This window comes from Lepisma saccharinum, chromosome 8 (assembly GCF_977018435.1).
Source record: "Lepisma saccharinum chromosome 8, izLepSacc3.1, whole genome shotgun sequence".
Taxonomy (NCBI): Eukaryota; Metazoa; Arthropoda; class Insecta; order Zygentoma; family Lepismatidae; genus Lepisma; species Lepisma saccharinum.
This window is the reverse complement of record NC_139236.1, coordinates 23,913,306-23,933,755: the sequence shown is the minus strand read 5'-3', so window position 1 is coordinate 23,933,755 and position 20,450 is coordinate 23,913,306. Positions and strand designations below refer to the sequence as shown.

Below are 20,450 nucleotides of genomic sequence, written 5' to 3'. Positions count from 1 at the left end.
GCAACCTACCTGCAATTAAAAAAAAACTAGAGACGTCAATGTTGCCGTAAGATAAAGAGGGAGACTAAGCTGGCAACAGTGGTGAGCGAATATGCCTTATTTCCAAGTTCTGGACGTCAATGTATATCGGGATTTTTGTAAAAATCTTATCGCGGGAACGATGTGCTGCACATGCATATGCGCGCACCTGTATTGTGACGCAAACAAACAAATAAATAATTGTTGTTTTTTAGGATTCCTGGCCCCTAACCTCGCCAGGGTGCGTGGTGCCCAACCCAAAAAGGTTCTAACGGCTGCGACTCTAGATAGTCGCACCTCTGTAGGGTTTCACGTGTTTTTTTTTTTCCCCCCAAACTTCCATGAAACCCTACAGAGGACCTCCGTAATGCATGCAACGTGTACTAACGACTCTAGTGTTATTTTGATGTTGTAATATTTTTGGATATAGAGTTTTATTGTGAGATATAGATAAAAATAATTATGTTTATTATAATATTTTTTTGATGAAGATGGATAATGTATGTGTGTGTGTTACAAATAAAGTTGCATGCTTTTTTTCTAGTGTGTGTGTATGTGTTTTTGATGTTTCGACAGCATCTGAAACGATAAAAAAGAATTTTATTGTTAATTTTCTCGTGTAAAAAAAAAACAACAACAAATTTTTTTTGTGCAAATTTTCTGATTGTCTCTCGTGCTATAGTGCAAAAAAGATATTGTAACTGATAACTAATGAAATAGACATTTGTAACTGATCTGAACTAGTGAAATTTTCGTATTGTGCCATTGAAACTGATTGTGCTAGTACAAAAATTTCTTATTGTGCAAGAAAAAAATGTAAAAAACTTGTTAAAACTGCTCTGTGACCCTCTCGTTCTTCACGTCGTGGACGAAGGACTTCTCTGCAATCAGGATAACGCTGCATACGGTGTCCTCGGGCAGCGCGTCGTGGAACTCGCAGACGACCTTGATGTTGGTTCGATCGTTGACCACCACCTGCTTCCTCTTCGTGGTATTGATGACGAACATGGGTCTGCGGGTTTTGAATTCGCTGGGCGTGTAGTACATGTCCATGCTTCCCTCGGTCACGCGTTTGAAAGAGGTGTAAGCTTCGTAAAGTTTGAGGTAATCGTCTTTGGTCATGTCGAGGTTGTAATTCTCGCGCGGGAACACTTCGTTTCTGCCATTCTTCAGATAAACATTCTTGATCTTGCAGTCGTCGAACATGCTGGAATTTTTTTCCTGGTTGTTATCGCGCCCGGTCTGAAAGAGCACGACGACGAAATCTGGCATGTCGAACTGTATGTTGTTGAACTGCGTCGTCACGTCGAATTCCATGTGACTTCCCGACGCCATCTTCTGCACGCACTGGTAACCGTGAAAGTGAATCGGTACCTGCGGACTCTTCAAGATCTCCGCTTTGTACTTGAGGGCGTAGTTTGTTTTGTATTCTACGATCGGCATTCTTAATTCTATGCTCCGGATGACGCACTTGGCCGCTTCAGGTAATGTGTTGGCTATCGGCGTGCCGTCGGCGTTCAAGTTGGTGTATCGCATCAGTGCGTCGTTGTCGTTGGCCGCTCTTCGAAACGTGACGCGCAATCCTCCCTTCCACATGATCTCCTTGTAGTCCGAGAAGAATCCCGGCAGCAGACGCATGGGAAAAAGCACCGTGTGACTTTTAGTCGATATTTTGGTCCCCGCTTCGAATCCTCTCGCCTGGTAGTATGCTGCGTCTGTTTTGGATAATTTCAATGTTCCCACTGCCGTCGACGTGATGCCTGGATAATCTATTCTGTCTATGACGGTGTTGTGTTTCCTCACCTCCACCTGCGAGAACAGGTGAGGCACGAAGTTGTCCACGAGTATCAAATTTGCATTGGGCGGAAACGCATCTCCGTTTTCCTTCTTCACCACGTCGAATTGAAGGTAGAGGTTCGCTCTGTGAGGATGAACGAACCCATCGCCTACGTCCACGTCGTATTCGATCTCCCTGTTTGCTTCGTTGAGATTGGCGAACGTGCGACGGTTGGGAGGGAAAGATTGCAATTCGTAACTTTCGATTTGCTCTATTTTTACTATGTGTGTTATTTATTATATGTTGATCTCCACGATGGCCGTCGTAGTGGCACCTGCGAAATCCACCACGTCTTCTTTCTCGTTTGTCACCACCAACTCTATGTCGTCTATGCGGTTGCGGCATACTGGAAAATAGATCGGCGAAGAGGGTGTGTAGATGATCGGTTCCATGAATTCGGAACTGGGTTTGAACGTAGCTATGATTCCTGTCTGCTTGTGACTTCCCAGCAGCTCCCCGTCCGAGGATTTCGTGATCATGCCTTTCGCCACGTTGCAGTGAACGTTCAGAGTTTCGATGGCTAGAAATTTAGGAATATTGACTGCCGTGTGCTTGATGCCAGCTTCGAGTTTGGTGTTGTTCTCGAAACCTAGAAGTTCTCCTATGGTGCCCAGGTCCACGGTCTCCGTTGCCGATACGATTTCCACTCTGTGCGTGACCGAATTTTGAGAAAGGTACGTGCCTTTGGGTAACTGAGCTTGCAAAGTGGAAAGATTGTATTGACCTGGCGTGACGACAATGTGTTTGCTTCCGACGCTAATTTTGTTGTTGTGCTGCGTGACGTTAGGTATGAGGTACATGCTGTAGAATGCACGCAGAGCCACGGATTTAGGATAGACGATGTCGTCGTGCAGCGTGAGTTTCAAGATTGAAGATTCGCTCGTGAGATGGAACACGCCCATCGTATTTAAGATTCCACAATGCTTTCTGAAAATGTTCCACCGACGGGTTATTTATTTTAGACATGTATGCGAGAACAGAAAGGCATAGGTGGCCGCAGTTAACATCGGTGAAACCCTGGATGCGTTTGTCATTGTAGTAGAGGTTGGCAACACTGAGATACTTCACCAACCTGGCAGGTGGTGTGCCACCGAACGAATCGAAAACAAATGCATTGTTATCGTCAATTTTGAGGTAGCATATCCAATGTGTACCAGGATTTTTGTAACTGTCCAGGTTGACCACGCCATACTCCTTTTTCTTCACAGCAGAGGGTAGAGAATCGGACATGAAAACACCCCTGAAGTTTTTTATTCCCAACAGTTCGATCAGAGATTCAATATCGAAGTTGGACAGGGCTTCTTCTTTTTTTTATATTTCTTCAAAGCATCGAGGTTGCTTTTTTGTTTTTTGGTTATACCTTTCCCCTTCTTCTCCATAGCCAGGTTGTGACGTTTCTGTTCTTCCAACTCGGCTTTGTTCTTCTTCGAGTCGATGACGGTTTTCGCGATGGCGGCACTTCCGCCGGCCAAACTTCCAACAGCCCCCAATGCTGCCAGGATGGCTGGGATGCTGAATATGAAACCTCCGATTTTTTGCTGTTTCCGCGAACACTGCAAGCGTCTCAATTGAGGTGTGCTGAGAAGTAATTTCATTCCGTGTCCTTTCATCAAGCAAGAACGTTTCTTCTCGCGTTGTTTTTTGGTGAGTAAACCATCGAGGGTACCTAGATTTTTCAGATTGGAGTATGGTATCTGGTACACGACACCTTTGGGCTTCATGTTGATGCTCTATATGTTATCTTCACGGTATGTTATTTATATATATGTTTTGAGATTTTTTTTGTTTTGTGTAATTTTTTTCGGTATGTTATTTATATATAAATGTTCTGAGATTTTTTTGTTCCGTGTAATTTTTTTTTTCAAGGATATACTTCGCGCAGAGCTGTTACACAAATTCTATTACGTGCTTTGTTTTCTTACCAAGAAGTTCTTTTGTACCCTTGTACACGATTTGAGTTTTGTTCTCGATTAAAATAGCTAGCTTCTCGTCGGATAACATGTTAGCGTATCGATCTGGTAAAAATAGACTGTATTGTGCGTTGAGCAACAAACGCGCCTTGGGACCATACTGGGTAGAAACAATTGAACCGGAAGTTATCGTGTAAGGTTTGTCCACTTCTAATTCCTGAATTTTTACATACTCTACTGACAAATTTAGCATTTGTTTTAATGCTTGAAAGTCACTCATTTTTTCAGTCGTCATATTGAAGAGAAATTTTCAGTGTGTGTGTTATTTATATATCAAGTTTTCGACAGAGGAAAAAAGTTCGTGCTTCGGAAAACACGATGATGTGCGTGATAATATCTTCCGTCTCTTGTTTAGATCTACGCCAATCATCCGTGTATTGTCTTCTTCCCTGCCTCGCCTCGTGCAGTTCGTCCATCCTCTCGTTTAATTTTTCCCCTGCAGCCGAAAGAAGAGTGTCGAGATCACCGCACCTCATGCCACTGATCTCCCGAAGATAATCCTTAACAGCCATTTCACAAGGGATGCGAAATTCCGGCGTTGATCTCGCTATGATTAAAAGTTTATTAACATCTCCGTTTACTGCGTGTTTAAAAATTTTACACAACAGTTCGTGTGGCAAGACGGTTATACCAGACATGATGTGTTTTTTTTTTTTTTTACTGTATGTTATTTATATACCCCACCCAAGTTTTTGTTTTGTGTTCATGGCGATGGTGGTGCCCAGTGCTGCAACTCTTTCTCCCAGCGAAGCGTCTCTGCTGACGAATCTTTCGAAAGCTGCGTGCTCTAACTTTCTGTCTGCTTCGTGACGTGCATCCAGTTCGGTGCGAGTGGTGTTGTAAGCGATGTCGTGATCTTTGCATGCGGCGTCCAACGGATTCACACCCCTGTCTCCTCTCTTCAATCTTTTCTCGAGTTTGGTACCTGGTCCGCAGTACTGGTAGCCGGGTAAATGCATCTCGAAAGGTAACTTGTTGATGATGTCGTTCACGAGTCCCTTTCCTTCGGCCATGTTCCAGAATCTCGGAGGCAGCGTGTTGATAATTTTAATGAGGTAACCTATGCCCTTGTCGTCGTTCACGATGAAGTTGGAAAGTTTTGTGCTGATCATGTCCACAATTCCTACCTTCTCGTTGTAGAAATTACGATTGCCTGCAGTCTCCTCTCCTGCAATAACCAACAACCTGTCTATGAGCTTGCGCACGTCGTCCACCCAAACGAATTCTTTGGGCAGGGTGTTGTAGAGTTTGACGCCGCTGCCTGTTTTCACCTGGTTCCATATCGGCTTGATGAGATTTCTGTACTTCTCGCCGCTGCTGGATTTGACCCTATTCTGCGAGGCGTCGTTGTTTTGGTATAAGGCATCCGTCATGATCAAAATTTCCTTGTAACTCTGGTAATCTTCGTCGGTGTAATCTTTCGGCTGCTTTTTGGCAACGAGTTCCCACAGTCCCACCGTACCCGGATACCTGTTCCAACTATCCTTCTCGCCTAAATTAACTTTAATGTCGTTGCCTTCGAAGGTAACTTTCGATTTTCCAATCTTCCAAACCACACCGCCGCCTTCGTTGCTCTCCATGCTCGGATACAATCCGAAAACTTCATCCTTGTCGAATTTCGCCGTGCTCAGGTAGTCTCGTGCCAAAGGTCCCAACTCGATCTTATCCAAAGACGACGACGTGCTACCTATGGCTCGACGTCGTGGCGGTACGTCTCTTAGTTCGAACGGCGTCGAAGGAATGCTCGAAATGGGCGTGGGTACGGTGTAATTTTTAGCTGCAAGTGGTACGAGTTCGTTGATCAAATTTTTATTTTGTTCCGTGACACCTTTAATTTCTTTACCTAGATCGCCGATGGCGTCGATCACAGGTTGATCTTGACGTTTCTTCTCTTCGTAGAATCCGCGATTCTCGGATTTCCAACCTTTGAAGCGTTTCGCGAGGTAATCGCGAAGCTTGAGATTTTCGTCTTCGATTTTTCGTTTCGTCATAGCGTTATTTATACTCATCGTTTCTCACAACGTTGCAACGTTTAGAAAGTCGTTGATTTTGTTTCTGTATTTTCCCTCGTTAGGTTTTCTCGTCATGTCGATCGTCGCGAATCCGAAATCGTCACTGTTCCAACAGTGGGAGCAGCAGCGTTCCGAAAATTGATTGTAGTTCATGTCTCCGCCTACGTAGTCATCGTACGCGTGCTTGAGGTTGGTGTGATCTTGACGAAACAAACATATGAAATTAGCGTTGTCGCGTACTAACTGTTTTGGAATTTTGGAAAACGTTTGAGCTAGGAAGAAGCAATCTATTCCTTTGTGACGACCTTGCGTGAAAAAATTGCGAATTTCATTTTGATTTTCCAGGATGACATCGTCGAACACAACGACTGAATTTTCACGACAATCGTGGAGTGGTTTTATTTCCGAAGAGAACGTTGCAATGTCCAGACCATCGTACAGTTTTATCAGTTGCTGGTATTTCGCTTGTTCGAGACTTTTCGAAAATACGTAGAGGTGCCTGTTCTTCCAATCTAACCAATTCGGTGCGAGGAGAAAATTGTCCACGAGCAGTGTTGTTTTCCCACACTCTGAAGGACCTACGATCAGACAGCGGATGCTGTCGGGAAGCAACTCACCGTTCTTTTTTTTCGTTTGACTTTCCGAATCCGGTAGACGCTTCACCACGTTCCACGTACTCACAAGATCACTTCGTTCGCGTCGATCCAACTTTTTTCCGGAAGTCCCAGCCATTTGACAAACAGTTTGTCGCCTTTCCTACGCAATACTTTCTCGATGAGGTACGTGTCGGGATGTTTTGTTTTAGAGAGTTCCTCTTCGTAAAATCTTCCTTTCAAAATCTCGCCGCTACTATCTTTTATTATATACGTGTGTCGGTTTCCGGGTAAAACTCGAACCACCGTAAAAAGTTCCGTGCTCCAATTTTTTGTGAATCCCTTCTCGAAGGTGCGTTTGAATTTGCTGATCCTCACCTGGTCTCCAATTTTGAATTTTGATTTTTTGGTAGTCGTGGGAGTGTACTTTGGACAGTAAACTGTAGAAATTAAACGCTGCTCGTCAGATTTCGTAACGTCAGCTGGCTTCATGCCTATCGTTCTGTGTACCGTATTATTATAGGTGTCGACGAGTTCCGGCAGTATGTCGACCCATTTGTAATTTCCTCGAAGCGTGAATCGTTTCCACATGTGTGTTTTCAAGGTTCGATTAAATCTTTCCACGATGCTGGCTTTGATGTGACTGAAGGTCGAATAATGTCGAATGTCATGTTTTTGAATAAACTTTTGGAATACGGCATTGTAAAATTCCTTCCCCCTGTCCGTTTGCAAAAACCGAGGCCGTCTGTCGCTTTCGCGAAAAATTGTCTTGAATGCTTCCGTGACGCATGTCCCCGTTTTGGCTTTCAAAGGTAGAGCCCATGCGAATTTCGAAAACGTGTCTATGACGGTGAGGAGGTACTTGTTGCCCTTGTTCAATTTATGCACATTTTTCAAATTGCCGCTACTCATCTCCACGAGGTCACTTTGCCAGAGGTCATCGATTCCCTTGGTTACCACCGCCAAACGTTCGTAGTTGCGACGTGCAGGTTTATGCAATTCTTCGACGATGGCTTGCCTAGACATTTTTAGAGATTACGTTTGAAGAGAAGCACCAGCGTGATGGGATTCAAAGAGGGTGGCACTTCGCTCGTGTTTTGAACGATCAGCTTATCGCCGGCACTCACGTCAAAAACGGTAAGATCTTCGTCTTCGTGTATTTCATATATGTTGCGCGTTTCGTTCCAACGTGCCAGAGGAATGTTTCCTGCTTTCTGGACACCACGATTCGATATCAAGGTCATGGTGGGAACGCTAGCTTTTCTGCCGTGAGACCAGTACGAAAATTCATTTATCTGAATCGTGCCATCGAGGAGAAACTTGTAGTACGGATGATAAGGATGTAACATGTACAGTTTGTTACCTTCGACGAACGTGGAGATTCTCTGTTGATTGGGTACGCTGTTGATTTCGATGGCTTGCAGAGAATGCAGTTTAGCGAATTTAGTATCGACGCTAACAAGGTTGCTGTGAAGCTGTCCCAGTGTATTTTGTACGGGCAACAAATGTTCGACGATGGTATCCGTTACTGTAGAAAATGACGGCTTGATTTTCACTTCCACGTTCAACTGCTTGAAGTTTTCGTTGAGTTCTTGTAATTTGGCACCGAAAGAGGCCAGCGTCGATTCCTGCGTGGATTCCAACACTCCAACTTGATCTCTGATGTTGACGACGATACTCTGAAGGTTCTCGACTTGATTCAATTTCGAACTTTTCTCGGTGAGATCGTTCACGATGCTTCGCATCTCGGTAAACTGCGTGTGAAGGTCGGCGACGCTCTGCGAAGTGGGCAGCGTCGACACCAGCGAAGCAAGTTCGTCTCGAATCTGTTCCACGTTCGCCGTTTCCGTTTCTAGTCGTTTCAGCATACGTGATATGCTCCTTTTCAAAGCGTGTAATTCTTTTGAGGTGGGGAGATTGGCCACCCTACTCTCGAGATCGCTCAATGAACTTTTGATGTCGCTCGAATCGGATAGTGCCGTCACCGCCGTTTTCAATTTTTCCAAATCTTCGCTCGAAGGTACGCTCGTCCGTAACGATTCCAAGTCATTCTGTATGTTGTCCAGTACGTGATGAAAATGAGCAAGGTTTGATTCGACGTTCAAATTTTCTAAATATTCGATCTTCTGCTGAACCGTGCTCAACGTGTCTTGTATGCTCGTCAACGCGTTTGCTTCAGCGTGAATATTTTTAATTTCTTCGTTGATCAACTCCAGAGATGCCTGAAGCGTAGCGATGGTGGTTTGAATGTGTTCGAAATCTTGATAAGCCTCCAATTGAATTTTTATGTTCGCGACGCTTTTGCCGATGACTTGCAGTTCGTCTGACGATGGTAGGTTCGTCATGGTATCTTCCAAAGTCTGTAACTTGGATTTAATTTCTTCCAACGTGCTGGCGAATTCTTCTTGTAATTTGGAAACAACAACATGCAAGCGTTCTACATCAATATCCTTCACGACGGTTTGAAGTTCAGAGAAATTCTTTTCGATTGCCGAAGTTCGTTCTTCGATTTCGAGTTTCAATTTTTCCAAATCTTCATTTTTCGATTGAAATTGCTGCAATTTGGCCAAATCATTTTGAAGCTTATCCACGCTCAACTGTATATTTTGAACGTTGTCGTAAGAAGGTACGTCGACATAATTTTTTATGAGCGTTTTCAGTTCGGAATCGATTTTCAGAATGGGGTCGAGACATTGCGTTTGGAGCGTAGCGATCTCGGACTCTAAACTTTTGTTTAAGGTCTCCTGCAAAGCAATCAAATCGCTCCTCAACTTTTTAATTCGGACGTCCAACATGAGAATCTCTTCTGCGTGGTCTACACGCTTGGTGTTGCCGAAAATATCGTTAGGCATTTTGGTTAACGGTTATTTATAATAGGATAGACGATTCGTAATTCTACGAAGAGAGGAATAAGTTTGTCGTAATCTCCTAGGAGTTCCACGTATAAACAATCTCCTGCAGAAACATCGTACGTAATGTTAGAAAGCATCTTGTCGTGCTTGATTCGAAAAATGTTCTTGCCGGTAGATATTTTGATTTCGCCTACGTTTTCCGGATTCACGGTAATTTGAAGTTTTCCATCGATCGGAATTTTGTAAAAATGTAAATTGTTGTTAAAGACATAAAACATCTTGCCTACATCGTCATCCAATTTCGTCCAAATGCTATTAAGGTGAACAATCAGTAGACCGTTGAGTTTAGTTAACATGGAAGGTAGAAATTCATGATCTGTCGTCGCGCGGTGTACAGTCTCCATGTTGGTTTGTTTTCGGAAACCAAAGAGATTCATAGGTATGCTGGTTATTTAAAATACGGTCAAAGTTTTTTTTGTAATGACAGTCAGTGTTTTTTTTTGTAATAACTAACAAAATGATTTTTTTTGTTTTTTTTGTTTTTGTTTTATGAATCTTCTGTTGAAGATGGGCATATGTTGCAGGTTTTGCTTTCTGCTAAGCGATAGTGCCCCCACGGCAGTGTGTGGATTCCACATTGGAGAACACACCTCTTGTCGTCGTTGGGATCCAGGGCAATCTTCCTCACTTTGTTGGTGGTCAACACATGGTCGACGCTCTGGATGCGCTGTTCTGCTCTTAGAACCGACGACCTGGTCTTGAGGCAATCCACGAAGTCCTCGAATGTGAGATGCTCCCGAACCACCTGTCTGCCGACACCCTTGGCCTTCTTGGTAACGCTACCCTCGGCTTTGATGGTATAGGCCTTGGCGCGAAGACCTGCAAACTCGAGAATCACATCTCCGTCCTTCTCATCTTTGAGTTTGCCAGGCACCTTCTTGTTGCGGGCCAGGATACCGCTCTGGTTCGGTTGGGGATAGCCTGACGTGTCAAAGAGGTTAACCAAAGATGGAACTGTGGCTATATCCCCGTATGCGTCGGCTGTGTGAACGTGGTACACCAAGCTGTCCGTGTCCGTGTAGAGAAGCGAGATGTTGTGGCCGTAGTGTGGACGTAATATGTCGTAGTATGTCTCGAACATGTGGAGCTTGCTCAGATCCAGAACCGTGGCTCCAACGTAGATGGGCTTGGTGAGTTTCATCACACCTTGCCTCATGTGAATCAGAGCCAGCTGCTCGTTATAGATTGTTCGAGACTTGAACAATGGACTCGCGACAAGCTGACGACATCGCTCTTTCCTCGTCACCAATTTTATGTCCACGCGATTCCGTACATTCTCCATGGTCTTGCCAAACACCGCATTATTCATGAGCTTGAAGAAATCCTTATCAAGCTCGGACGTGGCTGCGGTGCGGTGTTCAGTGTTAACTTCAATATATGGACGCAACCACGGAGAATGCTCGAACTTGAGGATACGGTGAACTGCGTGGACTGTGACCCCTTGCTGCATCAACCACCGGAGATTCTGGTAGTGAAGGACGTAATTCTTTTTGGGTTCGAAATCCATGACGAGCTTCTTCTGGTTGCAATCGGGTGGACACTTGAACTCGGGTGCAGGGGGAAGATCGCAGAACGAATCCTGCACGTTCTTGGAGAACTCAAGGTCCACCTCGGCGAAGAACCCATGTTCCGAATCGTCAAAACCTTCAACGTCGAAGTTGGAAGGATCAGCCCACTCGAACCCTCTAAAGGGGAGTGGCTGCATCATGGAGTGCCCGTACAAGTTATTCACATCCGTGTGCATGATGTAGCTCGACGGTTGGGTGGAGTCGTAGCTAGTAGCCATGTGATGGTTGTTGGCGTGCGCGTGCCGTTGCGACACCTGGACCATTCCACCCCGGATAGCGCGTTCCACAAACAGCACCATGTCCACGTCCAAAAGAAGCTCAAGCTTGATTTTCGTTACCAGAAACATGGCTGACCACGCCAGTCCGGGGAGACTATAGAAGTAGGCGGGATCCAGCTGGTAAATCTTCATTGCGGTTGCACGGAACGTCTGGAACACGTCGGCGAGGAGCGTCACATCAAGTTTGAGGTAGGCGTCGTGGTAGTCTCCGAGAGTTCGACAACCCAGCTCGCACCACATGGACTGGGCGTGGTGATATTCTTCGTCGGTGATGCCCGAGCCTCGTAGCTGACTGTAGAAGTTCGCCTGGGGAGGTAGCAACGTCTCCGCAAACTTGGTAGAGTCGGTGACGTATTCGTAGGGGTAGACCCCCTTACGCCTGAAGAGACCGACGTCCAAGTTCGGAAAATTTGCAGAGGTGATGAGTATTTGCTCGTCGCTAAGCTTCCCTGCGAGAGCATCGAGGCTTGCCGGGAGGAACCTCAGGGAGTCGAGGAAGCGAAGCTCGACGGTAGAGTCGGATGCTGGGATCGGCACTTGTTTGCTCACACTGATGTAACGCTCCTCGTTTTGTGCCAGGACATTGATTCTTGCGTTGTCGTACCCAAGATGCTTGATCAGGTGGTGGAAGTCGTATCCCGAGCCATTGTGAAAAAACACAGGGATAAAGTGCGGGTCCTGGGCCTTAAGGTTACATCTGTTGCACCAAGGACCAACGTACCTACCGTTAAAGTGATCGTGGTGATGGACTTTACGGTTGTTGGCGGTGTACTCCTCGACGCAGACAGGGCAAGCGATGGCCTCGTCATGTCTTCGTTGATCGTTGGGGGACAGTGGGAGCATAGGCTTGGGGGTCAACAGTACCCTCCTTATCTCGATGGCCTCGACAACCATCCTCTCGAGGAAGTGTTTGGCTGCGTCGGGACCACGGTACACGTAGGGCTCGGGGGCGATGTGTTGATCTCGTCGCACCACAACATATGCGAAACTGGATGCCTCGTGGAGTTGGTAAGGGGTGGTGGAAGAAACTTCAGGATCGGGATCGCAAGTGGACAGGGGTTTGAGGAAGGCCTCGAAATCCGCGATGATGATAGCGGGGTGCTCCACCATGGCACCGTGCATGTGGAAACGCTCCACGGTGCCAGGTTTGGGTAAGACTGCCACCCCCGGCTCGTTGGCATTGCAGTAGAGCTTGTGGTTAGCAAGCTTCTCGGCAGCGATGTTTTCTTCTTGTAAGCTCTGGTGTTTTTGTTGTTGGTTGTCAAAAGTGATCAGACACTTTCGACAAACTTCTATGCTACCATGATGCTTGCTTTTTTGACTCGACACAAGTCTAGAGAGGGAGCGAATAAGAGTGTAGTGGTGATGGGTCTCGTTCTTGATGAGTAGGAGATGGATTTCTCGAGCATCATTGTTGTCTATGTCGCTCACCCGGATGGGGTACACCACATTTTTGTCGGTGAGGCCATAAACGTTGATGGCCAACCGAGGGTTGTGTGTACGGGCCTCGAACTTGCGAATGTCCGAGACCTCCACCGGGTAGTCAATCCCAGCAATGGCATCTTCCAGCTCTGGCTCATAGGGTAGGTAGTGGTTAACTCGGTGTGGATGGTTTTTCCAGTGAACAGGGTGCAACGCCGCAAGCACACACCATACGAAGCACTTGTTATCTTTATTTTGGATGTTCAGGACGGCCGTCTTTGCCGCAATTGCTTTTGGTAAGCGGACGTAGCTGGAGGCGGAGAGAGGCACAAACTTGGAAAGTTTGACGCGCAGCTCGTGAGGCTCACCACACAGCGAACCCCCCGAGCCCTTAGCTTCATGTTCTTCTTGCTTTGCCAGCAGCTCCTCGACAAACTTGTTGTAGATGTCCTCGAGGTTGTCGACATCCGCCAAATGCAGCGTCTTCGCCTTGGTGTTGTGGCAGAAGCTGTAAATTTCATCAGACGGCTTCTTGTACCAGCAACAAAGCGATGCGTAGAATTTGGTAGAGTGCGTTGCAAGCGCATCGCCGAGAATGGAAATAATTTGGGCTTGCACGTTCTCCAAAAAGCTACGCACGTCGCATGAGTCCTCCGAAGTAAAAGGAAAGTCTTCTAACAAATGCTGGAAAGCAGACTGGTTCGCTTTCGCCACATGCTTGACACGTTTGGCGGGTGGTGCATTGATGGTGGCTGCTTCTGCCTCTCTCTTGGTGGAGGTCGAAGGCTGTGCCCCAGATGTATTTTTGCTTAGACAAGTAAGCTTATGTTTCTTGGCATACGCAATCGTAATATGTTTATTGCATCCGGAACACAGTTCAGTGGCAGCCAAATGCTTGTCTGGCACGCAGGTGCGACAATGTCTTGCAAAATTTTTGCTTAATATAGTTTTTTTGCACACAGGGCAACTTTTCATAGAGGGCATTTTTTCGGGGTATGTTTATTTATATATGGGAAGCGTTGTCTTCCTCAAATATGTGTTTTAATCAACTCTATAAAAAAATATAAAAAAATATATAAGAAAAATATGATTGTAGATGGAAAAAAACACAATAAATATTGTATGTATGTGTAATTTTATTTAGCTTACTTTCGCTAGACACGAATTTTCTTCAGATTTTATTGCCCACTAGTATATTTTTCTACCAATCTAGTAGAGGTGTGAAACTATGAAAATATACTTGTTTATATATATTTTTTTTGTTTTGGCTGATATAATAGCAAATATATATATAGTTATTTTGAAATTCTAAAACTTTCAGGTATACTTATTTTTATATGCAAACATACATCATAAAAAAATTACACAATCGTATTTTTTTCCATACACATATTTTTTATTTTCAGAAAACAAAATTATTTTCGATCTTTATTTTTTTAAAAAATTTATTTGTGTTTATAGTATTTGTCGGGCAATAGCAGATAGAGCAAGAATCGTTTTCCTACAACCCATAGTTTATAAATTACAAAACATCTTAGAAATTACATCTTGAAATTTTAATCCAAAATAACTCAAAAACAGCAGGCACTAGTCATCATCCCTCCATTAGGTTGTAGAGTACTTCTAATTTTGTATCGAATACTATTAAAATTTTCGAAATAGGGTAAAAACTAAGCCAGCAAATCAAGTTTCTCAAAAAATAAAAAAATTGTCTGTATTTCCGAAACTTGAGGGGGTGGAATTGATTTTATTTGCCAGTCGAATAGTTCTCGTCGAATCCTATCCAACAAACCTAAAATCATCATCCTAGCTCAATTAGGAGCCGAGAAAATCAATGTCTTGGAAAACATCTTAAGATTTTTGTCTTAAGAAAATTTTCTTGACAGACCGGAAGTAACATCTTGACAGACCGGAAGTCGACTTTCTTAAAGATTAAGATATTTGTCTTAAGACATTTTCCAAGACATTGATTTTCTCGGCTCCTATGGGGCCTAGAACCATGTAACTTTGGTCTATGCATATACCAGTACTTGTCCGACCCTGTGGCCGAGTGGTTAGGACATCGTGCTGCGATGCCAAGGGTCCCGGGTTCGAATCCCGTTTGGGTTTGGTTGTTTGTAAATATCCATTCATCAATTTCATCATTCACCCCCATCTTCGCAAATTAGCCAAGAGGCACAAAACGCAAAATAAAATAAACTAAATCAATCAATCAATCAATTAATATACCAGTATTTTTCCTACATGTTCACTCACCTTACAACCCACCCGATCAAAAAAAAATACTCCCTGCACGCATACACACATGTATAAATTTAAAATATAGGTTCGATATTGAAACAAAAATATTATTTTTTTTTCCTCTTCTCCTCTCTCTGGCCAAGATTGCAAATAATTGCAGAAATAATAATACCATGATATTTTTTTAGACTGTAAGTCTAAATAAATAAGATTCGAATAACTATGTACTTCTACTAGCCTTTGCGATGGCGCAGCGGTAGCATTATAATCAAAAAATCTCGGCTTCGATACCCGCACAAGTAGTTCTTGAAACTGTAGGTCCAGTCCCGATTAGCCTTACTGTGCATAAAATAGACTTAAAACATCAAATCAATCAGTACTTCCAACAGCCTCTGCGATAGCACTGCAATAGCCTTGTAATCTCGGCTTCGATACCCGCACAAGTAGTTCTTGAAACTGTAGGTCCAGTCCCGATTAGCCTTACTGTGCATAAAATAGATTTAAAAAACAACAAAATCCAATCCAGAGTATCAACAAATTCAAAAAATAGAGTTTCCCCTGTACACTTGTATAATTTTAAACTCAAAGTTCGATATCCTGCAGAGGTGGTTCGGATCTCGCTGTAGGCTCAGTTTCGATTAGCCTTACTATGCATAAAATAGACTTAAAACAACAAAATCCAATCGAGAGTATCAACAAATTCAAAAAAAAATAAAATTTCCCCTGTACACTTGTATAATTGTAAACTCCAAGTTCGATACCCAGTGGAAGTGGTTCGGATCCCACTGTAGACCCAGTTTCGATTAGCCTTACTGCGTAAATTTTAGTTTTATAGCTAGTCAAGCAACTTGTGTGCGTATAACTTATGCTGATATGGTACTCACCTGACAGACCAAACTAATTCGGCTTCTATTACACTTGATATTTACACTTGGTATAGCGTACACTTTTATGCGACTACCCAGTAGCAATACTCGACTGCAACTGATGTGCGAAGAATAGCAAAAAAGCAGGCAAAAGCCTTGGCATGTATCACACACCCCCCCCCCCCCCCCCGATTCACCAGACGTTGATTGATTAATACCCGAGTGCTTCTGGCGTGCCCAGCGAGCGAAACCAACACAATATCACCGGAAGGTCTACTCCACCCAGTTGCGGCCAGTTTTTTTGTGCGGGTGACCTCGGTGATATTGTGTTGGTTTCGCTGCTGGGCACGCCAGTGACGCAGAAAGCTCCAAAGGCAGCGATCCAAATCATGATGAGCGTGGGAACGTGAGGCGATAATATCTGATTGTCTCCGCCGCCATTATTCCCACCGAGGTCACCCGCACAAAAAAAACTGGCCGTAACTGGGTGGAGTAGACCTTCCGGTGGGGATAATGGCGAAGGAGATAATTAGATGCCGCCGCCTCACGTTCCCACGCTAACTCCTCTAGTTACTAGCAGTATTTTGCCAAATAACCAAAATATTACGACAACAATTAACCCACCCACTATTGCCGACACCACCACTACCATACAAAAAAAAAACACGTGAAACCCTACAGAGGTGCGACTATCTAGAGTCGCAGCCGTTAGAACCTTTTTGGGTTGGGCACCACGCACCCTGGCGGGGTTAGGGGCCAGGAATCCTAAAAAACAACAATTATTTATTTGTTTGTTTGCGTCACAATACAGGTGCGCGCATATGCATGTGCAGCACATCGTTCCCGCGATAAGATTTTTACAAAAATCCCGATATACATTGACGTCCAGAACTTGGAAATAAGGCATATTCGCTCACCACTGTTGCCAGCTTAGTCTCCCTCTTTATCTTACGGCAACATTGACGTCTCTAGTTTTTTTTTAGTTGCAGGTAGGTTGCCAACACACTCTAGTTAATAATGCTACATATTATACACGCACACACGCACTGTGTTGCCATCTCTCTTTTACGGCAGTATATATTTGTTGCCGGCTCTATTGCACAGTGTGTGTATGTTACGCCAGTGTATAAATTGGCTAAACCCTTATCAAGTAAGAAAAACTATAGGTAGGTGTTGGCAGCATTGTCAGTTGTTTAACTCTTCCCCCTCTCTCTTTCTTTTGTAAAAAAACCATGGTAGAAATACCAGTAGGTTGGCAACCTTGATTTATGCAATTAATTAAAGCAAGCCTCAAGCCTCAAGCAAGATTGCCAGCTCCTTGCCTTAGGTTAGGTTAGACCAAAATAAAAACCTTGGTAACTTTTCGAGTAAAATATTGGCAACACTGCAAGACAAGCCTCAAGCAGTATTGCCAGCTCCTTGCTTGAGGTTAGGTTAGACCAAGATAAAAACCTTGGTCATTTTTTCGAGTAAGAGGTTGGCAACACTGCGAGCCCCACCGAGCCCCAGCTGGCAACACTGCGAGAAAAGCCTCAAGCAAGATTGCCAGCTCCTCGCGTTAGGTTAGATTAGCCCAAGAAATAAAAACCTTGGTAACTTTTCGAGTAAGAGGTTGGCACTGAGCCCCACCGAGCCCCAGCTGGCAACACTGCGAGAAAAGCCTCAAGCAAGGTTGCCAGCTCCTTGTTTGAGGTTAGGTTAGACCGAAAAAGAAAAACCTTGGTTATTTTTTCGAGTAAGAGGTTGGCAACACTGTGTACCTCACTATACCTCATTTTCGGGCGTGGAATTCTCTTTGCTGTACTACTTAAGCCAACATTAAGGGGAGCTCATTGAAATGGATTGTAGCACACACTGGTTCAGATGTCTGGGAAAGAAACTCAACATGTTGGTCCTGAGTTACCCAATAAAAAGTCACTTAGCTGGTCTCAGTCAGTTTAGATACTGTAGTTTCTCAAATTCCAATTCCTTGTCAAACTCAGCATTGGCAGAGCCACAGAATCACAACTGATGATAAGGTCATACAAATATAAATACCACAAATGAAATAGTGAATCTAACAGCTTCAGAGGTTGGCTTAGGGAGATATCTTGATATTACACTGTTGTAATACTTTATCAGTTTGGTTCTCTTCTGTGATTCCTAGAAACATAATAAGTGGAAAATATTATACGAGGGCATTCAAGTCAAACTGGAACTTTAGTAAGTGGCTAGTGTGTCATATTACTGATAGGTGGTGCACAAGTCGGGGGGTCAGTCCTTAGATTGTTAATTAAGATGGCAGACAACAATGTTAGTGCATACATGGAATGGTGTGAGGTGATTAAGTTTATTGTGAACAAAGATGTAAAATCTGCAGAAATCAACAGAAGACTGCAAACTCAGTATGGTGATGAGACGCTCAGCTGCAGTCTGAAAATGATTCAAAGATGGGCATACGTTCGTTAGTGACGATCCCGGTCATGGTGGTTCTCAGCACACAGCTCTCCTTGAATGATAGAGGCATACTGTCAAACCTTTCTATGCCGAAGCTTTCCAGGCTGTAGATAAATGCTGGGATAAGTATAAACGAAGCAGTGAAGTATGTCGAAATATAAATGCAGTTTACACTCCTTGAAATTAGTTCTTTTATTTAATAAAGTCAAAAGTCCCAGTTTGACTTGAACAACCCTCGTATTTTCGGCTGTACTTTATGAGTATAGTGAAGCAATATACACAGAAGAACATCACTCCATTCCAGGTTCTAAGAGGAGGGGACTTAAAGATGATTATGATGCAGATGTCTGAAACAAGAAAAACCCAGCTGTGCCATTCTACTTTCAAGAAAGGATTTGTACAAAAGATAAGTAATTATGTTTTTTTTAATATTTTATATTTACTTCAATCCATATTTGTTGCTGTAATTTTAGGATGTCTGTCTGAAAAAAAAAAGACAGGGTGTTTACCTGCGAGCTGTTAACATCTCGGAACATCCAGCGCTCACCTTCAGAGCGGGTCCTACTCCAGGGATTGGTGGGTAGGGAGAGAGTGGCCGATCTCCAGATGAACACTAGAAGGGATTCTGGGGGTTGGCAGTGTTGCAGGATTGTGCATTTTGTCTTTATTTCAGGTAGACATATTAGTATCTTTTGGTTCATTCTGTTTACTACAAGTTTTTTCTCTTCTTCAGGATAAATTCCATCACAGGATGTACCAGAGGAATTGTGGTGAGTTTTTTATAATATTCCATTCTCTTTTCTTGTTATTTTAGGATGTCTGTTTGAAAAAAAGACAGGGTATTTACCTGCGAGCTGTTAACGTCTCGGAACATCCAGTGCTCACCTTCAGAGCGGGTCCTACTCCAGGGATTGGTGGGTAGGGAGAGAGTGGCCGATCTCCAGGTGAACACTAGAAGAGATTCTGGGGGTTGGCAGTGTTGCAGGATTGTGCATTTTGTCTTTATTTCAGGTAGACATATTAGTATATTTCAGTTCGTTCTGTTTACTACAAGTTTTCTTATCTTTTTCAGGTTAAATTCTATCGCAGGATGTACCAGGAGAATTGTGGTGAGTTTTCAATAATATTCCATTCTCTTTTCTTGTTATTTTATTATGTCTGTTTGAAAAAAAGACAGGGTATTTACCTGCGAGCTGTTAACGTCTCGGAACATCCAGTGCTCACCTTCAGAGCGGGTCCTACTCCAGGGATTGGTGGGTAGGGAGAGAGTGGCCGATCTCCAGGTGAACACTAGAAGCGATTCTGGAGGTTGGCAGTGTTGCAGGATTGTGCATTTTGTCTTTATTACAAGTAGACATATTAGTATATTTCAGTTTATTCTGTTTATTACAAGTATTTCTCTTTATAGGTCCATTAATATCCACAGGATTCAGTGCCCTGAAGAAGATTACAGGTTGGTAAGAAATTATAAGGTGTTATGTACATAGACATAGATTATTTTCTAGCTGGTTAAGTATATATTTTTTTCAGGAACCTTACACTATCTGCAAACAGACAACTCACAACCACCCTATTCTGAAAATGGAATTCAGGTAAATAAGATAGTCTTAGTTTTTCTTTAGTGTCAGTTGCATAATTAAATATTCATGTAAGCTAGTGTTAAATTTATAAATTTTATAATATATTTGTGCATACTGTTTGTGTTAAGATGAAATTTTATGGTTGTGTTCTAATGATTTTGTTTCCGATACAGGATCTTTGAATTTTGGGGCAAATGAAAAATTTGCAATTGCAGAATCATACAATCATATTTTCATTGTTAATTGTAACGTTTTTAAGTTAAGTAGATTTCTAATGAACATTTTTACATTTTCAGAATTTGTTTTTAATCGAACTTTTAATTATATGTCTATTTTTATAATTTTGACATTTTCAATTAATTGATTTTTGTGATGCTTGCTTTTTTTAAAACAATGAAATCAAAATTTTTAACCACACCAGATGGTACTTGCAAGAAATATAAAAATATAAGTAGTCAAAAACTTTTATTTTTTTATCTTGGATTGACAAATTACACTTGGGGTCTGCCTTATCTTATTTGAATTCTAATCCAAATAGAATTACAAATTAAAATTAAATGTTACACAGAAACTTGGGTAACTCTTCCACTTTTGAAGTTGTTGAGATGTTATCAGCACTTGCAAGTACCATCTGACAGTCCTAAGTCTGTTGAAGTGGGAAGGGAGATTATGATTTCAAATTCTTTACATCTGCCAAAACAGACAGACTTCCATTCA

The 20,450-nt window shown here is 43.2% G+C and overlaps 1 protein-coding gene across 2 annotated transcripts; it reads right to left on the bottom strand.

Moving 5' to 3' along the window:
* Positions 1 to 250: 250 nt before the first annotated feature.
* On the bottom strand, positions 251 to 15,830 carry LOC145990881 (uncharacterized). 2 transcript variants are annotated; one of them, XR_014441992.1, is made up of 2 exons: positions 15,736 to 15,830; positions 251 to 597 (listed from the first exon to the last, which is right to left on the bottom strand). XR_014441992.1 is itself a non-coding variant. In XM_083126345.1 (2 exons), the coding sequence occupies exon 2, from the start codon at positions 13,592 to 13,594 to the stop codon at positions 9,830 to 9,832; it is 3,765 nt and encodes a 1,254-aa protein (XP_082982471.1). In that variant the 5' UTR covers positions 13,595 to 13,661; positions 15,736 to 15,824; the 3' UTR covers positions 9,813 to 9,829. The 2 variants fall into 2 exon arrangements, 1 of the variants encoding a protein (XP_082982471.1); XM_083126345.1 differs by lacking the exon at positions 251 to 597 and adding an exon at positions 9,813 to 13,661 and having other exon boundaries at positions 15,736 to 15,824.
* Between the last annotated feature and the right edge of the window lie 4,620 nt (positions 15,831 to 20,450).